Source organism: Chironomus tepperi, unplaced genomic scaffold (assembly GCF_022539635.2).
Source record: "Chironomus tepperi strain 1889 unplaced genomic scaffold, CSIRO-AGI_Ctep_v1 contig_196, whole genome shotgun sequence".
Lineage (NCBI taxonomy): Eukaryota > Metazoa > Arthropoda > Insecta > Diptera > Chironomidae > Chironomus > Chironomus tepperi.
This window is the reverse complement of record NW_027226318.1, coordinates 2,456,786-2,478,289: the sequence shown is the minus strand read 5'-3', so window position 1 is coordinate 2,478,289 and position 21,504 is coordinate 2,456,786. Positions and strand designations below refer to the sequence as shown.

Below are 21,504 nucleotides of genomic sequence, written 5' to 3'. Positions count from 1 at the left end.
GTCTCACATCACAACAGTTTGCTTAATTTAAGCTACATAAGCCGCACAAGGTGTTACAAAAGTCAATTTTCTAGCTTCTCTTTGAAAAGTTGTTGTCGAAAATAAATTAATTTACGCATAAATTGAATATAGAACGAATTATATTCATCATAGACTAGTTACTTAGACTGTTTAGAGTACTTTAAACGTGATAATAATGTCGGTAGCTTATTCGCCGAGTCAAAATCAACCGCAAAATCGCGGGCCTCCGCAACAACGAGATTTGCAGCAGCAGCAACAACAACAACAAAGGTATAAAAATATTGAATTAACACATTTAATATGTCTTTCGGCTTTAATTAGACTAATAATATTAATTATTTCAGACCTGGTCCGCCACCTAATTCCGCACAAATACAGAAAATTCTTGATGAAAATTGCACATTGATCCAGACAATCCAAGACTATCAGAATATGGGAAAAGCGCAAGAATGTATGTCTCATCAGCAAGCTCTTCATCGTAATCTCGTATATTTAGCGTCATTAGCAGATTCAACTCAAAATATGTCTCAACTGTTGCCTGTATGATGTTATTTTAAATATGTTTGATGATTCATTGACTAATTATTTCCTGTATCCATTTGTAGCCACCGCATATATTACAACAAGGAGGTCCAATGCCACCAATGAATGAAAATCAGCCTAATTATAATGGACCGCCTATGCAACCAATGATTCCACAACAACAAATGGCTCAATCTGGTCCGAATTCTCAGATTCCAACATCCCAACCGCCATCTTCGAATAATTCACCACAACCCCCTCAAAATCGAGGTCCTGTTCAACCCCCAAATAATAATCCGCAAATTCCTCCAGGTTCAGTTCCTCAAAATAATCCATCAGCCCCTCAAACGCCTACAAATCAGCCATATAGAGTTCAAACTCCAGGCTCACAAACACCATCAACACAGGCACAACCAGCTCAAACGAATTCTCCTCAGCCAGCTCAGAATCGTGGAGGTCCCGCACAGCAAAATAATCCAGCTGTTCCTGCTACAGCTCCACAGCAAAATGTCCAACCACCAGTTCCTCAAAATACACCACCACAGCAACAACAACCCTATCAGCAAAGAGCTCCTTATCCTCACTATCCAGGTATGAATTACTTTAAATTTATCAAATACATTGAAAGAGGTTTGAGTTTAGAAGAACTTACTTTTTATATCGACACCGTATCACGTCTTATGACTTAGATATTTGAATAAGAACATTTACTTATGAGTTTGAGTGTATTTTAGGATATCCACCACAAGGACAGCCACCGTATCAAGGAGGATATATGCCATATCACGGCGGGCCACCAAATCAACCTTATCAGTCACCAACGGCTTATCATCAAGGTAAATTTATAGAATTCAATGAGATATGTTCAAAACTGATTGATTTTTTATGAAGGTCAACCTCCTTATGGCCAATATCCGCAATATCCACCACAACAAGGCCAATATCCACCTCCTGCAAACGGACCTCCACCACCAATGGGATATTCTCCATATCCTGGACCAGCTGGATATCAAGGACAAATTCCTCCTAATCAACCATATGCTCCTCCAGCCCAACCTCCGTATCAACAAGCTTATCCTTATCCAAATCCACCGATAAATGCACAACAACCACCACAGGTTCCAGTTCAACAAACACCTCCTGTGACGTCTAGTGGCCCAGTCCCTTCACCGGCAAGTACTCAAGCAAATAATCCACCAGCTAATTTTAATACAAATCAAGCAAGTCCACAAGCAACATCTCCAAATCCTCAAGTCCCAAATCCACCAATCTCGACTGCATCTGCAGCTGCTTCTCCATATCCTGCACAAGGACCACCAGTTCCTGTTTCAAACGCACCTCCTACTTCACAGCCACAACAAAATTATCAACCTCCAGTCAGTGGACAGCCACAGAATTTCCCTCCTGTTCCATATTCACCACAAGCCGGACCACAATATCCACCACATCAAGCTGGATATCCACCAAACACTTATCCACCACCACAGCATTATCCAGCTCAAGGATATCCACCACCAATGCCAGCACAACCTTATAATCCAAATTATCCGAATTATCAACGACCACCAGCACCAGGACAAAATTATGGCAATTATTATGGACCTCCACAGTAAGGAGAACTCGAAAAATGCATAGGAATCGGATCGAATGATTAATTGAAATTGACTTGACTTATTAATAATATTTACTACCTATAATTCTTGTTTCATTACTATTATAACTGACATTGGTATCAATCAAGAAGTAGAATTGACGGTAGCTGCTATAATAATAATGACAAGACGACTATGCTGTAAAAGTTGTGTAAACTAATTAAAATAATAAGAATCTTAAAAAAAAACTAGTATAAAGTTTGTAAAGATGGTCAGGATTTGTTTTTAGAGACTTTGTTGCTGACGTACAGATTGAAAATTATTGTCAATAATCATGACAAATCAACTGTTCAGACAACATAGTAAGCATTTGTTATACTAGAAAACTGGCCATCCATCAATGATAACTCTTTTTTGGTATTTTATGATTATTAATGCCCTAACAGGCATAGAGACATTTTAGGTACCGTAGTGGTCTTTCTGTATCATGGAAGTATGCTCTTTGTCTGTTAGGGATGACTTGAAAGGAAATGTGAGAATAGCAACGATTTAAAGTATTTTTTTGTCTCCTAATTGTTTGTATTGGATGTCCTTTAATTTAATGAAGGATGGGAGGAATCAATTAGTTGAATATTTTTATTAATTTTTGTCTCTTTTTTATTGTGAAAATAATTTATATTTTATACATCAGAATGGAAGGAATTTGAACAAATTATTGTAGATTTACATTAAGAACAAAACGTTAATAAAGGAAATTTTGCTTCAAAAAAATGGAACCATTTGTTGCATGCCATGCCATTTACACCGCGATTTGCATTAACCTTTTGTTATCTATACTCTGACCTTTTTTCTTCTTGCTTGCCTGACTGCCAAAAAAAGAGCACCTGACGAACAAACAGAATAATGGAAAATTCATTAATCATATTCTTAACATGTAATGATAATTTTTCACTCCGCCTGTATATGTGTACTTCAGATGTCAAAACAGTTTACCCTGCTTATATCGATGGTGGTCGATAATTTGTTTAATATGCGTGGCTTACCATTTACAGAGAATGCTCTTACCTGTGTTAATATTTATTTCACAATTTGAAGGCATTGAAACTATTTGAGGGGTGGATTTTGGCTGCTTGCATACATTTCCGGTGTAATTTATTGCTTTATGGGAAAATATTACTTATTGGGGTTGCGTTAGACAATATAGGAAATAATATGCAGTTGTTGATGTAATGATATCAATGTAAACTTCCGAAAGGCCATCAAGCATTAACTGCCAGAATGCAGAATATCCACATTTCGTCACCCTAATCCTGAGTGGAAAAAAGCATGTTAGAACTAGTCATCAACTGGACACTAACTTGTCATCATATTTTAGTCCACTCAGGAACCGACCCTGAATCGAATGAATATTTACAAATTTCAACAAAGTCGGAGACAAAGTCATAACGTCTAGGAAGCAATAAATAAGCTCTAATAATTCATGTCATGCAGTTTCACATTCCCGAAAGACACAAATGAAGTAGGTTCCGTCATAGAGCTTTAAGTGCTCCAATAAACCAATTTTACTAATAACAAATGCCAGATTTGGAGGTGACTTCCATTTGACATTAGTCAAAGAATTTTAGAGGAGCCTTCCTTAATTTGTGTCCTTCGGGATGAACTATCGTGATCGATACATGCTCATTTCCATATATGAGTAATGTGTTGTTTATCGTTACTAGACGATTTTTAATTAGAACAGCTGAAAATTGAGGATGACGACATGAGTGAGCAAGGTAAAATGAAACAAGTTCCGTCGTTTTTAGCATTTAATTCTTTATTTTCATCATTTTCAATTGTAGAATATATAATAATTGTAGTAGTAAACATTAACTAAAATTACAAATATAATAAGAATAAAAACAATGTAAAGAAGATTTGATTAATTTGATATAAATGTATGTGTAATAATCTTTTAAACTAAATATATAGTATAAATCATTTTTGAATAGTGTAGTTAGTTAGGCATTAATCATTTAGAAGGGTTTCTTTTAAAAAAGAATATATGTTCCATATTTTTATCCCAGTTTTTCCATCCTTTTCTGAAGAAAAAAGTTTATTAAACCAAAAAGTTATGCTTGCTGTTCTGATCAGTTCCAAAAAAAAAAATAAATTAATTAAGAAACTCAAAATATTCTTTTTTGAAGAAAACACATTCGTCAATTTGATTCATAAATTTTTTCCATCAATTTTTGTTGCTTTTAATTTTAATCCTTTATGTTTTAAATTTCGCAATAGTTTTACTTCTTTTGAGAATAAGCAAGGAATTATTATTTTTAAAATTTTTTAATTTTTTGGAAATTTCTCTAAACATTTAACGATATTTCATCATCATTTACTATATCTCTTCTCAATTTTTTGCATGATTAATGCTTTAAATTTTTTATTAAATTTGTGTGTATTCTCAATAATGTTGATAACGATATTTAAAAGAAATAATCCGGCGACCTTCTGCCCTTAATATTTTTTAAGATCTAATAATTCATGATATTTATGCCAATTGCGAAATTGTTTTGTGAAAAAAATTATTTTTTAGCATGACCTGATTCGTTATATCTCTAGAATTTTCGATCATTCTGCTTGCCTGACTTGCTTGCTTATTGATGGAAAGTTTCAAGCAAGTCATGTTCTATTAGTTTGATTAATGCATATAGTCAGGTAATATTTTGTCACAATTTAATGTTATCTAGCCTGTCTCTAAACGAACCAAAGTTCGTCCAGAAGACATTTGTCCTTATAACCTTGACTATACTGCAATGCGAATGTTTATTTTCTTGTCTATTTGACATTTTACAGTCAAATTCTCAAACTACTTGACAGCTACATCTTTTTCTTGTTTGCGGTAGGAATGATATTGATAACATGTAGACAGACATTGATGAAAGGTGTCTATCCACTTAGTCATTCTTGATAACCATGTAATGTGCATTTATTTAGACAAGCTAATTGACAGTCTGATTTTAATGGTGGTCTAGCTTGATTTTAGATGGTTTGAATGTTCGGATCTAGAGGATGCTGGCCATGCAATTCCCATAAATGTGAATGTAAATATTGATTATGAACTATTTTCTTCTCCATATTCTCCATATAACGATATATTTGTTTTTGAAAAGATACAAACTAAAGAACTACAAAGTAAATGAATATTTCATTACGGATTACAATTAATAAGGATGCAAGATAAATTGAAATAATAATGGTATGTAACCAAATAAAAATGTTGATATATCATAAATTGATTTGATAAGAAAAACGTTTTTTGCTGTTTGTTGATGCGAATAGAAAAATATTGTGGATTAGTAAGAAATTCCTTTTTTACAAAAAATTTTGTTTCGATTAAAAGTAAAAATGATAATTGCAGAAAAAATCCCAACATTTTTTTTTTGGCGTTTTTTAGAATCTTTTTTTCTTTTCATTTTTTTTTTGATATTTTTTGTAAATTTTTTTATATTTTTTTTTTGGATTTTTTTAATTTTTTTTTTATATATTTGAGACAAAGCGTCTATCCTAATTGAATTACACCCATAAATCCAATGTTATTTAAATATTTATGTATGTTTTTTAGCATTTTTGCTGAATACTCTGATCATGTTTTTTTTTTTTCATTCTACTTGATACGAGGACATCCTTTGATAAATGTTTGTGTGATTTTGTGATACTATTACTGTTACTTTACGGATTGATTATTAGAAAATTTAAAATATTTTTCATATTTTTTGTGATTTATAAAAAGAAAAAATTAAAGGAAAATGCGTAAAATGTGTTGTTGAAATAGCAACTGGTTGATGTTGTGTCCTACTTAATCATTAGTCCTCAATATTATAAATAAGGAAGAGATGGTCATCATTTTGACCTTGCATCTGGGGTGGTGCTAATGGTGATTTTGGGTTGAGTGGTGAAAAGCCCAAGAATAAGAATGTCTTTACCAAATTAGCACGGTCTGGTCGATCTTTACGAATGCACAAGACAACACCATCACAATCCAATTTTTCTTCAGCGAATTCAAGGAGTGATAAGAATGATTGCTTGCTTGCTTCATGTGTAAGTTGTTTTGGCAATGCAACATACAAGATGTTGGTGTCATGATCCAAAACCTAATTTTAATAAAAGCACAAATGAAATTGAAAAAGTATGCGTCAGTAATGAGAATAAAGAAAATGTTTAAAAATAAAATTAAATCTTACCGAATCCCATTTAGATGAAATTTTGTCAGTAACATGAAGCTTGATAGTGATGCGAGTTGGTGATTTTTGTGAGACAATTTGTGAAATCAAATCATCCTCACTGTCGCTTTCACTATCAGTGTCATTCGCTTTAAGTATTCCAGATGCACCTTCTTCTTCCTCATCGATATATGACAAAGAATGTCTTTCAGAGTAGTCAGCGTCGCTTGAATCCTCGGATGTTGAGTCGAAGGATGTTTTACGGGTGTAATCTGGATGTGATAAAAATTTTAAATTTAGAATTTGGAAGATTTTCAAACAAAATTGAGCATTTTTGTACTTACTAACTACATTGGACGCCTTATCGTGATCTGATCTTTCTTTGTTAATTACATCAGGAATACCACAGGACTCCCACCCCTGGAGTCACGAAACATAAGCAAGAAGCAAGGGAAAAAAAGAAAAGTTAGTAAGAAATTTCAACCATTATATGGGAGACAAATGTTAATCCTTACCGAGCGTAATACAGTAAGAGGACGACAACACCGACGAATTACTGGAAGTTGAATAAGTACGCTTATTGCTGCCTGACATCATCATTTCTTCTATTTCCTGTTTATTACTACTACTACTACTACTTGGTTCACTGAAATTAGATGGAAGTAAGGAAATAGAATTGAATTATTTCATTCACAATATCAAGTTTCATGTTCAAAGAGCATTTAATTGCATAAAATTACAACAGCATCGATATTAATGAGTTTAATGAAGTATCGAAGATCCAGCAGAACTATATGATAGGAATGTCTTAAAATTCTAATGAACTCAATCCATCATTTTAGTTCCTACGATATTTATCAAAGAGTAGATTGAGTCCATTGATACAATGCATTGATTCACACTGATTCCACAAAACCGTTAAAAAACCAAATCAAGCATATTCCAAGAATTGAGTTTACACAATTTACTATCTTGTTTTCACTCTCATCATCCTCACATTTGCAATTTCCTATCTAAAGTTTCACACAGCACACTTGCAAGCCAACAGATTACACTTCACATTAAAAACAAGAAATTCTGAACAAACTTCTTTTTAAATATAAGAATTTTCAATAACAAGTCTTACCAAAAAATTAGGAAGATAAAATGTGATAAGTCTTGTGATAAAACAACGTGAGACTGTCTTTTTCGGTACTCGTCACTTTATTATTGTTTATATTGTTGACGTCTTTTAAAACAGAAGTAATATAAAAGTGTTTATAATCTTATCACAAAGTAAATTTTAACTGGTTTTTAATCACGTAAGGAATGCTTCTAGTTCTTTCTGTTGAATTTAGTCCAATTAAGCAATTTATCTGCACTTTCACAAAAGCGAGATCAACTTCTTTCTTTTTTCTTCGCTTAATAATTGCGGAAATAAAAAAATAAAACAAACTAAAAACTTTTTAGATTCAAGAAACTTCTTTGAACTCTCTTTAGTCAGTCAGTCAGTGTATATAAACAAACAAATTAAATGAATTTCTTGACAATAAAAAAATTGTCTTCTTCTTTTTGTTTTGTATTATTATTTAGCGTTATCAGAGACAACCTGTTTTTTGTGCGATCGAAAACGAACTGAATGAGAGCGAAATTCACACATAAGTCAAGTCAGTCAGCCAGCAATGTTTTTCTTTTCTTCTCTACAATGAGAGTATATATACACAACAATCAGTAAGGCAAGCAAGCAAGCCTGTCTTCTTTATTTTCGTCATTTCTGTAGTTATTATTTCCTTCTTCGTTCGATACTTTATATTTGCGATTCTCTTCACGCCATAATTATTTTCTTCTCGGCTTCTTTGACTTTTTAACATTGTTTTCATCGTGAGAGATAGCTAGAGACTGTATATATGTGAATGAGAAGCACATACAAAACATTTCAAATGGAAAATGCCGCATTATTGCAGATTTTTCACTGTCTCTTACTCTTTTTTTGCCGCCATTTTTCTAAATTGGAATTTTAATCAATTTTTAGGCTTTCTCTCTACAGAAGGAGGCGAGTTCAATGTGAAGGCTTGTCATGAACGACATTGAACCTTCCTACAAAATATTGGACCTCCTGCATTTTTATCATAAAGCTCTAGACACATCCTACACAATATCCATCAAGTGCATAGAAACTCCTAATCAAAAGCCAACCCTTGAAAACAAAACCCTTACATCAGCGAATCCTCTTCATATTTTTAATCATCATTTACTGTTCTTTATGGAGATATATTGAGTACTTTTAGAATCTACACATAATATTCTGATTCTCAGTGGATTATTCTGATGACACCGACATACAGAGAAGATTAATTTCATCTCATATGTTAGCATAGACTGATGACCTTGTGTAGTCCTCTACTTCCTTACAGGCACAACTTTTGTTATTTTCAGCACACTACTATTCATGAATTCTACATCAGCTAGAAATGAGTATTAATACATGACAAGAAAAAGCTGTTATGACATGAAGCCTCAACAGTATCAAATTGGAAAAGAACATTTAGTAAAGGCCAAGTTCGTCTTCAATGTCTCGCGTGCAGCAAGGATTTTATTTCATCCCTCAAAATGCAAATTAAAATTTTACTCTATTTGCTGTTAACGTTATTGATGTTTAAATATTCAATCAGATCCACGTGTGAATCCATACTCAAAAAGGATTTTAAATCACGTATATAATATTCAGCATATTATTATAACCTTCAAGAGTCAAGAACAACCAACATGGACAAAACATCGAAACAAGAGTTTGATAAAGAACAGACAACACATTTGGGACAAAAAAGGAGAAATCTTTTGAGGAAGACGAAGACAAATAAAAATGTGGAACTTATAATTTGTTTTAAGAGCTTTTTTCCTGTGAAAAATGAGTTTGACATTGTCTGTCAGCATGTTTTATGGAAAAAGTTTCTGTTTATTGAGAACTTATCGAGGACAGATTTTAAAATCCTTATTGTAATTTACGGTCTTGATGGATTTTCAGGAAGGTTTGCTATTAATGTCCTAAAATGAAGTGTATTGACAAAAATCACATCCAACAAGTTCACAGCACTTGCAACAGTTTAAAACTTTCATCAATCCCCAACTTAACCTAATCTAAACCACTTATTCTGACCCGAATCTCTTTCATTTAAAGACTTAATCAATTTCTTTACTTGCTTGTTTATAAACCGGTAAGAAGGAACATAAAAAGGAAAAAGTTTTTTGTTGTGCCTTTTTTCTAACATCCAACATCTATTGAATAAATCTTTCTCAAGGAGAAAAATATCTAAAGTTTATTTTATGCTCAAAAAACTTGTAAACCCATTCATATTCAATGAATATCAAAAGAAGAGAAGCTTTTGGGGTCAATTCAAAGTTATGTAACCCCAATTATGATTCATTAATTTTAAGACTGACGAGGAAATGAGAAAAGAACACCAAGAATGATTGAAAATCGAAAGTTCTATTCCAAAGCCTGCTACATAACTTACGAACGACTGCCTAAGGGGTTGAGATTTTAGGATATAAATTTCAACGAGTCGGAAATGTCTGACAAATGAATTTGTGTATATTTTTCTTGTTTTAATTTTTTACAGTCATTAAAATGGTATGAAATAAAAATGAATAATTTTGATTGCTGCATCAACAAGAAGACTCGACATGAATGCACGAGAATGAGTCCACGTGGCAGGAAATTAAAATGAAAAAATCTACCCTCTCAAAAAGGGAAGCTTTTGCCATTTGCCATTGTTCTGACACAGGCCATTCTCTCACTTTATAAATATAGCAACCAACGTCAATCAGCCGCGCGTCAACATTCTTTTCTCTTTCTCTCTACACCGGCTTCGACGTTTATAAATATAAAGGAATTTAAATCATATATAATATTTCGTTCCCGAAAAAAGTATAAGACAGTTTGTAAACAAGTAAGTCATGGGTCGTAAGTTTGGTAATCTTACAATTTGTGTGCACATGACCAGACAGACGATAAGTTCATTTGTCCCCGTTGTTAGTGAATGAATTTCATGTCATTGAGGTGAAAATGAAAAGGAGAGGAAAATTACTTGCCATTATTTTAAAAAACTGATACGCAATTTCAAGAGGATTTCTTTTTTAATTTGAAATATTTTCTCATCTTATTTTTAAATAAAGTATAAAAGAAGAAATCACAACAAGGAATGAAAATAGAAAATATTTTACTAACCATGGGAGAAATTTTTCATTTCTCTCACAATTTTTCATGATCGTATCACTTCGCATCTCACATATACGAGAATATATATGCCAATTTTGCAAATAAAAATATATATTAACAAGCACACAATATAGTTCGATATTGTTGGTATATAAAACACTGACTCATTATTATTATTTTGTCATGCACGCATGTTTGTGTGATACATTTTGTTAATTTATTTGCAGATAATTATAAATAAGTAGAATGTTCGCGAGGGTGACTTGAATAGACTGCAAACGCGGCTATTAAAATATTTTAATGGTTCATTGGCTGATTATTGGACTCTCTTTAAATTCCCACAATGTGTTTTGCATTGTCTGCCATTCCCTTTTCATCGACAGAAGCTTACTTGGTCTCTAAATGAAGTGTGAACATGCATAAAGCAAGCTGCATAGACAAGATGTTTAGGAACAAGTTTCTGAAATTTTTCGAACATTTATTAATTTTGCCATATGACATCATCACGCCATAACCGTATTGAAAATGCGTTAATTTTAATGTTCTTGAATATAACTTCAATAAGACTGTTACGAATATTCATAATTAATGTCATTATTCGCAGCACCAGCATGAGCATTCTGTTTATTTTCGAAAAGGTCTATGAACGAAAAATGAGAATTTTCATGTTCAAGCGAAAAATTTGTGGAAAGGTCGAAATGATAGGATAATATTTTTCACATTTACGCATGAAAAATGTCAAGTTTGAGCAGTCATTAGCTTTCAACTATATAAAACAGTCATTTTAGGCAAAAATTAATATCAATTTATTACTATTATGCGCAAATTTGTTTCAAGCAAAGAAAAATGAAATTTATTTACAAACAAGTCGTGCATTCATTCACGATAGATTCTGTTTATAACACAAGCTTATGCCCTTCAGAAGTATATTTGCAATAAAGCGATGAAAATACAATTTTGTAAAAGTGTAATAAAATTTTCCACTATAAATATTGTTCTTTATATTTCATATATTCACAGTGCGAGAAAGAAGATATAGTAGATTAAGATAAACACTGAATGGATGTGTATAATAAGGCTATAAAGAAGCTCTTTGGATTTCAAAACCCTTGACTTCTCAAAAATGAATTTTTCAACAGCAATATCAAAGCTAAAACCGAATCAAAATGGAAATTTTCATCCTTCCAAAATCCATATCCTCATAATAGCATTTTCTCAATGTGTCCATTTATGTCAATGCAAAAAAGTTTTGAATCGGGTTCGAAATCTGTTCGGTTCTTAATATATATGACCTTTTTACACGAGGTTGACATCTCTATAATATCAATAAATTGAAATGGAAAGCTCTAGAACTATTAAAAATTAAAATGGACCTAACTAATCATGTTTCGAGTCTTATTTATACAATTTCCGATAACTCGTGCATCTTATCTTACACGAGTCAGTCATAAATGGGTAGCCATCTGTTATTATCTGATAATTGAGCATGCTTTTCAAATGCGCAAATAGCCATTCTACCCAATGAGCCATTACATACTCAACTTCTTTTGAGTGCATCATTTCTAGACTAAAATGAACTAACGTCTGTGTTTACATATTCTATTAATACCAAATTGTACCAAATATTCACTTAAAAATTTCCTAGGAAAATTCCTCTTAAATATTTAGATAATAATCACACAAGTGAAAGTCATCACCTCCAAATTACATTTGCAGAATGGATAACGCGAAAAAACAAGTCAGAATGATGCCACATTAACCTTCAAATTAAAATTCATTAAATGACAGTGATTTCGTATAAAAATGAGAATAAGAAGCATGCATATAGATTACATTACATGAGGAGTCTAATAAAATTTTAATTAAACGCTGAGAGACTTTCATGTCGTCTTTACATCTTCTCCCCTCTCTCTTGACTTTAATTAATCGTTTAGAAATCCCATTTGTTTGCGACGCAAATTTCATATCCAATAAGGCAGTTGAAAAACAGCAAGTGTCTGTCTGCAGCTGATTGAAGTTAGATAAAACTAAACAGTTTTAGGATTATTCATTATTCAGCATGCCATGACCATGTACAACATAAATTCTGTTGCCTTACAAGCATTTAAAGTTTGGACAGGAACTTTGCATATCATTAAATATTGATGGACTCAAATCGTAATCATAATTGACATTGACAATTTGATGCTCTTTAGTTTTGATAAAGAAATACGATAAGCTGTCTTTTTTAATGCCTAAACAGCATGAAATTTAATCGTTTTAGCATTTTTTCGTGCCTACACGTCATTTTCGAGAAATAACGAATTTTTCATATCATTGCTTCATTCTACCATTTTCCGTCGGCGTTTTTCTTTCTGTTGCTAATATAATGTAGCATTCAAGGTCATTTGAAGGATTCTTATTTAAATAATATTTCCATTCTCATTCATAAACTGTAACTTCTTCATAATTAGTTCATAATTTTCCCTTTATGCCATTACCATTCAATAGTGCAAGTTTATGCGATCAAAGCTCTCAGAAGGAATTAAACTCTGAATCGATTTTTGTCAACACAAAAGGAGGGGAATTAGAAGAAAAGAACTTCTTTTTTGTTTCATTTCCCTTTTCATGTTTCTTCTGTTTGCTAAAAAAATAACTTTTGATGACACGCAACCATCAATCACAAAGTTAGACTTTTTTTCTGCTTGTATGACAAAAAATAACAGAAATTTCCGTTTTTTTGTGAGGAAGAATCACTTTGTTAATTAAATTTACACATAGCAAATGAGCAATGATTGGGTAGAAAGTATTTGATGCTTCTTCATTGCTGTACTTGCCTCAGTTAATGGTTTAACTTGAAATTCATTGGCTCGAATCACTGTCTGAGCTTCTTTGATGAGTATATAAGACTTCAGTCTAGCAGTTGATTGTCTTAAATATCTGAGCTAATAATAATGACCTCAACTTAGTCAAACCTTCAAATTTTATGTAAGAAATGCTCGAGAAAGCCGCACAAACGCTTAAAGTTAGCACACCGCCTGTGTGAATGGTATGCAACGTGATATTTCTTTCGGAATTACCGCAGCAATTTTACTCATTAAGCACATAATAAATAGCTGATTTCCATTTAAAATCACGTTAAAGCACAATGTCTTACGCAAAATTATATAGCTGTAAGCGTATCGGTCATATTATCAATGAATATTTATGGCAACGTTTTTTTATCGATTAAGAAGAAATGAATTGCTTTTGATTCTCAATTGTGAAATAGGAATCATTTAGACTTCCAATAGAAACATAAATATTTAATGGAAATCTTTTATTATTTCCGCTCTGAATCAAATTTTTCGTGTTTATTTTAATAACAATCCTACATCAAGTTCTAAAGTATCAAATTGTATGAATGGTGACTGCTTTATGGAATGTGTCATCTGAATCTATGCGATTTCATATTAATTAATTACATTGTTATGAAAATTCGTTAAATGGCGCATTTTAATTGCTGAAAAGCCTTGAAGACTTGTTGCTAAGCTATAAAATTATTGAAATAATTTTAAGTTTAATTAAAGTCATTTAAAGAATGTTCCTGTTTTCTTACATGTCAAATTCTTCTAAAGAACCTTCGCGCAATTATGAGCGGAAGAAATTCGATCTGGTTTATAAATAATTATGCAAGAATTCTTTATGCTAAGCAACTTTATACTTCGTATTTAAATAAGAATTATGTACATAGAAGCACATTATTTATCTTCATTCTTTTCGCTTCTGTATTTCAATTTAAATGGTGTACATTTCTAGAATTCTAAGAGGATTTTTTCTTTATAAAATTGCCTTTTGTAATCCCTCAAATTTATGAGGGAATGCTACAACTTTTCCGAGAGCTACGGAAAAAGATTATTAAATGGCAATATTAAAAATGTTCTGATTGAAATTCATAGCAGGTACGTGATATGATAGCTCAATCATGTTATTATCGCCCTTTTAAGTTTAAATCTATAGTTTTCACATCTAGAACATTCATGTGTAGAATGCACTGATTCATAAGCTGTGGGATATGAATGATTGTAATTCAAGCATTCACTTCCATTTATAGCAAATGTCATCAACCTCCTAATTATTATTGTTTTTAAGTGTAACTAAGCAATAAACATTCGATGTGGATTTCATTAAGTATCGGCAGTTGTTTTACTTTTGAAAGAAGAAACAAAATACAGGAAGTGAAAATATTTTCCACGCTTGTTACAGGTTTTCAAAATAAATGACTCAGAAGAGCTTGTATATATTTTAAGTATTAACCCACACGTATTGAACAGAAGAGTCAAAAGGTCTAGTTTATGGAAATTTCCGAATAGGAATTCTGATGAAAATCAAATCATGTATGTGATTACTGAAGGACGAGGTTTATTCATCTCTTGTTGAGTTTGTTCATCAGTTCTAAATTTTCTCCATGAGGTCATTCACTGATGACATCTAATATTCAACTTGTTTATCACAGGATCAAGGTTCAAAAAAATTGAATTTTATGAATGATTCAAAGTCCATTCAGCACAATTTGACTGACTCATTTATGATCAGCAATTTTTAAAAAGCCATTTAAAACATGGAAAATGTTATTTCCAATGGCAATTGAAGGATGCGATAAGAAGTAAAACAACAAAATCAATAACAAAGTGCCTTTGTGTGCACACATCATGTACACTATACTTTATCAGCAAAAGTAATATCTTTCTATCACGTTTTATATTATTATGACAATGTATTAATGGCAAGGCATGTCGTAAAGTTAAAAACAAGTGATTTCGTCATATTTTCAAGAATATTTTTGAACTTCGATCATTGAACTACTTACGTCATCATTCTCTATTTACGTATCTCTTGAGGAAAACCAATAAGATTAAGATTTCCCTCAATGAACAGAAATGCTCCAAATTATTTAATTCCTATTCAGGTTAAGTTTCACGACGAGAAATTACTGTTTTTATGATAATTTTCACGTTTCAAATAAAAGAAGAAACTACACTGTTGCCTTCATCAAAACGTACTGAATGGAAAAAGAATATGTTTGGCGAGGAAAGAAGTATGTTTTGTGATTTATATTGACGTTTTCCATAAAGTAGAAATGAAAGAGATATTGGAAATTTATTGCATATCAATACAAACACTAACATGAATAGAATGATATGTTAGAGGCACTACAGTGGCAAATCGGTTAATAATGTATAGAAAACCAAAATCAGCTCATTTAGAATATATATTTCAATTCCAATTTTGTGACATGATTTGTGCATCGATCTAACACTTGTATAAATCGTTGTGTTAAATAAATTCTTTCGGGTTGAAATTCAACAACCGCAAAAAGAAGGAGCAAAAATAACAAAAATCCGTTGCCTGGCAAAATAAATAAAAGAACTTCCATTGCAGGTTGCTCGCTATAAACATGAGTCTAATAATCCTTCAGAGTTTCCTTTTTATGTCTTCTCAGTATGCAAACGAATTCTCTTGAAGCTAAAAGGATCTTCTTGATATTTCGTGTAACGCATCATTTCTTTACATAAGTGTTGTGGATTCAATTTCTATAAAAATCCTTTATACTTCTTGCATAATTTTTCTCCACCTCTCTTACATCTCTTGTGTACTCACGATTTGGGAAATAAGATAAAGTGCAATTGTAAATTGAAAAGTGGAAAAATTATCTCTTTAAATATAAATATCACAAAAAGAGAAGGAAGTGATTAATCTATCTAGAAATTGTTTAAAATCTAAATGTCAAACGTGATACGAAGAATGTGATGAATCAATAATCTCATGCAAAATTAAAAGGACATGTGAAGTTTAAAATATCAATAGAATTAAAGAATTTACAACAACGACGTCACACGTAGGGAATAAAAATTCACACGGTATAGAAAAATAGTGAAAAAAATAAGTTTGTTTAATCAATAAACAAGTCATAAAATGTTAGTGATAACAAAATAATAATTTTAATGATTCAGAAAGAATATCCATAGCAACAGGATAGAAGTTTTTTATTGTGAAATGTAAAGGAACAAAAAAGAAAATCGTTAAAAAAATATATTTGTGGTTCTTTTACAAATCAAGTGAAAAAGAAGTCGGAGGAAAAGTTTTTCCGTTCACGCGAAAGCAATTAAATTGAGTTGAAATAATTAATTGACTTGAGTTAAACGAGACAGAAGATTTAAACATCATCAAGAATGATTCATTTTGGTAGGTTGGGGGAGTAATAAATTCTGTCAAAAGATTCATGCATAATTATTCCAAGAACCACTCTGTTGTCAAGACAAGTTTATGAATTTATGATATGGAACTCATTTAAAGTTCATATTGTATGCTCGGTTTACAACATCATTAAATGTGTCAAATAAGAACAATGACAGTAAATTATACTAAGTTAGACATGACTAGAGTTTGTTCAGTAACATCCTTAATAATTTTTGGATTCTACTACAGGATCAATGTTAGCAAAGGACATAAAATCTGTTAAACCCTTATTTTCCATTAAAATGCTTGAATCTAAAGGATATTCAGACATTTTCAATAAAGCTCATACATAATCCCTAAGAATTAAAGATAATAGCACGAACGTGACTATCGAAAGCTAATCTCGAGTACTTCATTGACAATTTCTTTTTGCAACAACACTTAACCTAAAATTACATGACATTGGGCTATTATAACTAGCTTTTTGAGATACAGAAACTGCGACTTATGTTAATTACGTAACTAATTACAAAATTTCTTTTCAGGTCGTTCTGATTTTGATAATATCGATAATGAAGCTTTAGATTTTGAGCAATTAGAGGCATTTATACAGAACAATGCAGTTGTTCATTCACCGTCCCAAACTGCACAAACAGTAGTTGAAAATTCACAAATCAATCCAGCAAATTTGCCAGAAAGTCCACCAGATTCAGGATCTGAACCTCCTTATAGTCCAAATATAAAAGGTGGAACGCAGAATATTCAAATTGATCACAATGCCTTATCAATGAATACGTTAACTGAACTACATGTGCCTCATCACAATCATCATCATCATAACTTATTGACACCATCGTCTGAACTATATCTAGCTAATGATCAGCAGCAACAATTGATTCAACTAAACAATATTTTACATAAAAATGATGGATCATTACTGCATCATCCACCAACGCAAGATCATCAAATGCTATTGTATCAAGTAAATCAGCATGGACAAATAATGGAATTGAATCATCATCATCTTCCGTCACTGAATAACAATAGCACTAATAGCAATAATCGTTTATATAAAAGTGATATGTTGGACATAACGGATGCGACCACTCCACTATCAACAATGCACGACATTCAACAGACCTTACATTCAAGTACAATAAATGACAATCTGCCAATAATAATTGGTGGTAATAATAATGGAGATAATACATATCCTAGAAATATGGTTGCAACACATGACCAACAGCAACAATTGTCAAATCATAATATGACAAATGGAATTGGAAATGTGAAGAAGAGGAAAACTTTAGCTCAAAATAACTACAGCGAGGATAATTTGAAGCCATTCGTTAAAAGTGAAGCAAGTGAGTATGATTTTGACATTTATGACGTCAAGTACATATGGAGTTTAGACCTACGAAAACTCAAATTCCAAAAATACTTTGAATATCCTAAACTGATAATTTTCCTCAGAAACCACTCGGTCAACAATGACTCATACATAGTTGATTTATTCAATAAATTTCATATATGAATTCCCAATAGCTTCTAAATATAGCAGCTTATTCATAACAAATATGTGCCAAAAATGTATTACAACCTCTTTAATGATCTTAATATTTTCTAGAGTTAGCTAAAAGCTATCACGGATCAAAAAGTAAGAAGAAACAACAACATCATCAAATTTCGCAAGATACATGCACGTCAGAGGCTCAAAATGAAATTATTGTTGATTCAAAAAAGCACTTGCAGTCACACAGTGATACAAAATTATCATTCGAACACTTTCAAGAGAATACGAGCAATACAAATAATGAGAATAAGAATAGCAGTAATTTCACGGATAATGTAATGGCGAAAGGAAATGAGAGCGGTTCGGATGGCTCACAAATTCAGTGTATTCGATTCAGTCCGTTTCAGCAGCATCAATGGCACACATTACTTGATCACAATCATCAAGAACTGTAATTTATTTACATTTTAATAGTTTAAAGATGTCACGGACTTATCACTATTCTATCCTCTCTACTTATTTACAGTGCAATACCACATTTTCGTGTCGATGCTGATAAGGGATTTAATTTTTCAAATTCCGATGATGCTTTCGTGTGTCAGAAGAAAAATCATTTTCAAATAACATGTCACGTGCAATTACATGGGAATGGTGTTTATGTCAAGACACAGAATAGTATTGAGAAAGTGAGGACATTTCACTTGCACTTTTACGGTGTAAAACTTGAGACACCGGCACAGACAATTCGCATTGAACAATCACAATCTGATCGGTCTAAAAAGCCATTCTATCCTGTACTGTAAGTATTAAATTAAAAGCAGTGATAAGCTCACAGCTCAAGGTTAGACATAAAATCTCTCATTTAATTTTTAGTGTGGACCTTCAAAACGGTCAAGTAGGAAAAATCACTGTTGGAAGACTACATTTCTCAGAAACAACATGTAATAACATGCGTAAGAAAGGACGACCGAATCCAGAACAAAGATATTTTCAACTTGTTGTAGGACTTCATGCACACACGTATACAGGATATTTTCCAATCATTAGTCACGCAAGTGAACGAATCATTGTGAGAGCCTCAAATCCGGGTCAATTTGAAGGAGATGTAGATTTATGCTGTTGGCAACGTGGCATTACACAAAATTCAATATTTCATCAAGGAAAGATTGGAATTAATACAGACATGCCTGATGAAAGTCTAGTTGTGAGTGGCAATTTAAAAGTATCTGGACACATCATTCAACCGAGTGATGTCCGTATAAAGTACAATATCAGTGAGCTTGAGACAAATAGACAGTTGGAGAATATTAATCAAATTAGAATAGTCAAGTATCAATATGATGAGGCATTTGCTGAGAACAACGAACTGGATAGTAAGGCATATCAAACGGGTATAATTGCGCAAGAATTGCAAAAAATATTACCGGATGCTATATATAATGGTGGAAATGTGAGACTTGCTGATGGAACAAATATTGATAATTTTTTACAAGTCAATAAGGTCAGTTTTGCTACATGAATAATAATTAGCCATGACTCATTCAAAATTCTTATCATTTTATAGGACAGAATATTCATGGAGAGTATTGGTGCAGTAAAGGAGTTGTCGAGAATTACAGATACTTTGGAAAAACGCCTTGAGAATTTAGAAAATCATTGCAATGTGGGAATATTTGATAAGCTTAAAATTCTTCAATTTGTTATCATTCTACTGGTCTTTCTTACTGCACTTTGGTATTAAAACGTGATAATGATAAAAACATGAAGGCAAGTTCAGTGCATTTTTATGAAAATAATAATCTTTTTTATGTTGTTCCCTCTTTCTCCTTCTCTTTTATATATTATTTTACGTTATAGTAATAATAAAAGGCCTCAGTCAGTGGAATTTTCCATTCCTCTCCTTTTCTTTTTGAGCTTTATTCTTGTATTTAATGAACCAATTTTATTGTACATGGTTCAGGTGCATTTCTTTCTTAATTTAATGACATTATTGCTTCTTCCACAACCTAAAGAGACATGATGCTTACGATTTATTGTAATATACATATTTTACTGATTAATAAATGAGGATCAAAAACTTGAAGTTTATTGTGCTTAGTATAGTCATTTATTTAAATAATCATTATTGATAACAATGAACTTTTGACTTCCAGAATCGTAACTATTGATGAATGTTTTGTTTTTGCTATTTAATGTGCTGTTCATACAAACGTAAAAGTGAAAGATAAGGCAATTTTCTATATATGACAATTATAAAATCACGCGACGACGATGTTGTACCGTTGTTTATAGTTGTATGTATGCATTATACATGTTTACTTGCTTGTTACTAAGTAAATTTCTGGAATATTCTATGTAAACTCGTTAACTCATATATTGGTAGACTAATAAAAGAATAATTTCAAAGATAAGGAAGTATATGAATTACAGCTGATGATGAAATATTGAGCAAGTCAATTGGAATTTAATAAAAATTAAAAATAATTTGCGAATGACCTTCACGTTTTCGTTCCATTCTTTTACAACAAATTTCTTTCTCTCTCTCTTTCTAAATATTACACTGCGAATAATAATAAAAGCTTTTACATATGAAGATTGTTGACGGTTGTCTTCTATGCGTCACACTACTGCGCATGAGCTGTTTATCGTTATCAGAATAAACGAGGAAAAAAAAGTTTCACGGAATCACGATTTTACTAGAAATATGGTCAACTGGATCTTTCAAAATCACTTTTTGCCACTTTAAATTGACCAAATTTGAACATTCAATGACATTTTAATAACGAATGACTCAGTATGTCTGTTGTAAAATTATGCAATCTTTAATTATATGGTTATTTCTCGTTTTTTTCGAAACAAAGAAATTTCACTTCAAATTTTAATATGAAAAATTTTATTTTCTTTACTTACCAATTATTAATCATTTTAGCAGGCATAATATTTGTATCTCTCAATGGTTGCTGATTCAAATAAACACTGAACAAAAAATAAAACGGCTTTTCTAGCGCAAAATAGTGTAATTAATTGTTTTTAATAGTTTCGTGATTTTCACTCGACTTGACTTGATTGAATTAGGTATGTGGATTTGTCGTAGTTACTTTTCCTGTGGACGCAGAAAAAGGGGAATATCAGCTTGTTTCAAAAATAAAACAGCCGTTACGAAAATTATCTATTTTTGATTTATTTTGAAAATGAAATTATTTTCAATGATTCCTACTCTGCTAGAAAAATAATATTTTATCTCATACAACCCAATTT

At 31.8% G+C, this 21,504-nt stretch overlaps 3 protein-coding genes across 3 annotated transcripts; 2 read left to right on the top strand and 1 right to left on the bottom strand.

Annotated features, from left to right (window-relative positions):
* The first annotated feature begins 52 nt into the window (after positions 1-52).
* LOC139089827 (proline-rich protein 2-like) lies at positions 53-2,888 on the top strand. Its single transcript, XM_070639450.1, has 5 exons — positions 53-291; positions 366-561; positions 627-1,134; positions 1,278-1,379; positions 1,435-2,888. The coding sequence occupies exons 1-5, from the start codon at positions 197-199 to the stop codon at positions 2,154-2,156; spliced, it is 1,623 nt and encodes a 540-aa protein (XP_070495551.1). The 5' UTR covers positions 53-196; the 3' UTR covers positions 2,157-2,888.
* Positions 2,889-3,930: 1,042 nt separating this feature from the next.
* On the bottom strand, positions 3,931-21,333 carry Oda (Ornithine decarboxylase antizyme). The gene is given in 6 exon segments (XM_070639658.1): positions 3,931-6,268; positions 6,359-6,609; positions 6,682-6,733; positions 6,735-6,757; positions 6,853-6,983; positions 21,157-21,333. Coding segments are annotated over 6 exon segments (771 nt in total). The 5' UTR covers positions 21,183-21,333; the 3' UTR covers positions 3,931-5,980.
* LOC139089848 (myelin regulatory factor) lies at positions 17,521-20,329 on the top strand. The gene is made up of 6 exons (XM_070639480.1): positions 17,521-18,097; positions 18,361-18,697; positions 18,773-19,045; positions 19,120-19,747; positions 19,811-20,013; positions 20,104-20,329. Exons 1-5 carry the CDS (start codon positions 17,521-17,523, stop codon positions 19,985-19,987), a joined length of 1,992 nt encoding a protein of 663 aa, XP_070495581.1. The 3' UTR covers positions 19,988-20,013; positions 20,104-20,329.
* Positions 21,334-21,504: the final 171 nt, after the last annotated feature.

What these genes read in the sequence shown, in the direction of transcription:
- LOC139089827 (XM_070639450.1), top strand. Translation starts at nt 197, where the DNA reads ATGTCGGTAGCTTATTCGCCGAGTCAAAATCAACCGCAAAATCGCGGG. An exon ending in CAGCAACAACAACAACAAAG is followed by an intron (nt 292 to 365) that starts GTATAAAAATAT and finishes TAATTATTTCAG; the next exon opens with ACCTGGTCCGCCACCTAATT. An exon ending in TCCTTATCCTCACTATCCAG is followed by an intron (nt 1,135 to 1,277) that starts GTATGAATTACT and finishes AGTGTATTTTAG; the next exon opens with GATATCCACCACAAGGACAG.
- LOC139089848 (XM_070639480.1), top strand. Translation starts at nt 17,521, where the DNA reads ATGAATACGTTAACTGAACTACATGTGCCTCATCACAATCATCATCAT. An exon ending in ATTCGTTAAAAGTGAAGCAA is followed by an intron (nt 18,098 to 18,360) that starts GTGAGTATGATT and finishes AATATTTTCTAG; the next exon opens with AGTTAGCTAAAAGCTATCAC. An exon ending in AAGCCATTCTATCCTGTACT is followed by an intron (nt 19,046 to 19,119) that starts GTAAGTATTAAA and finishes TTTAATTTTTAG; the next exon opens with TGTGGACCTTCAAAACGGTC.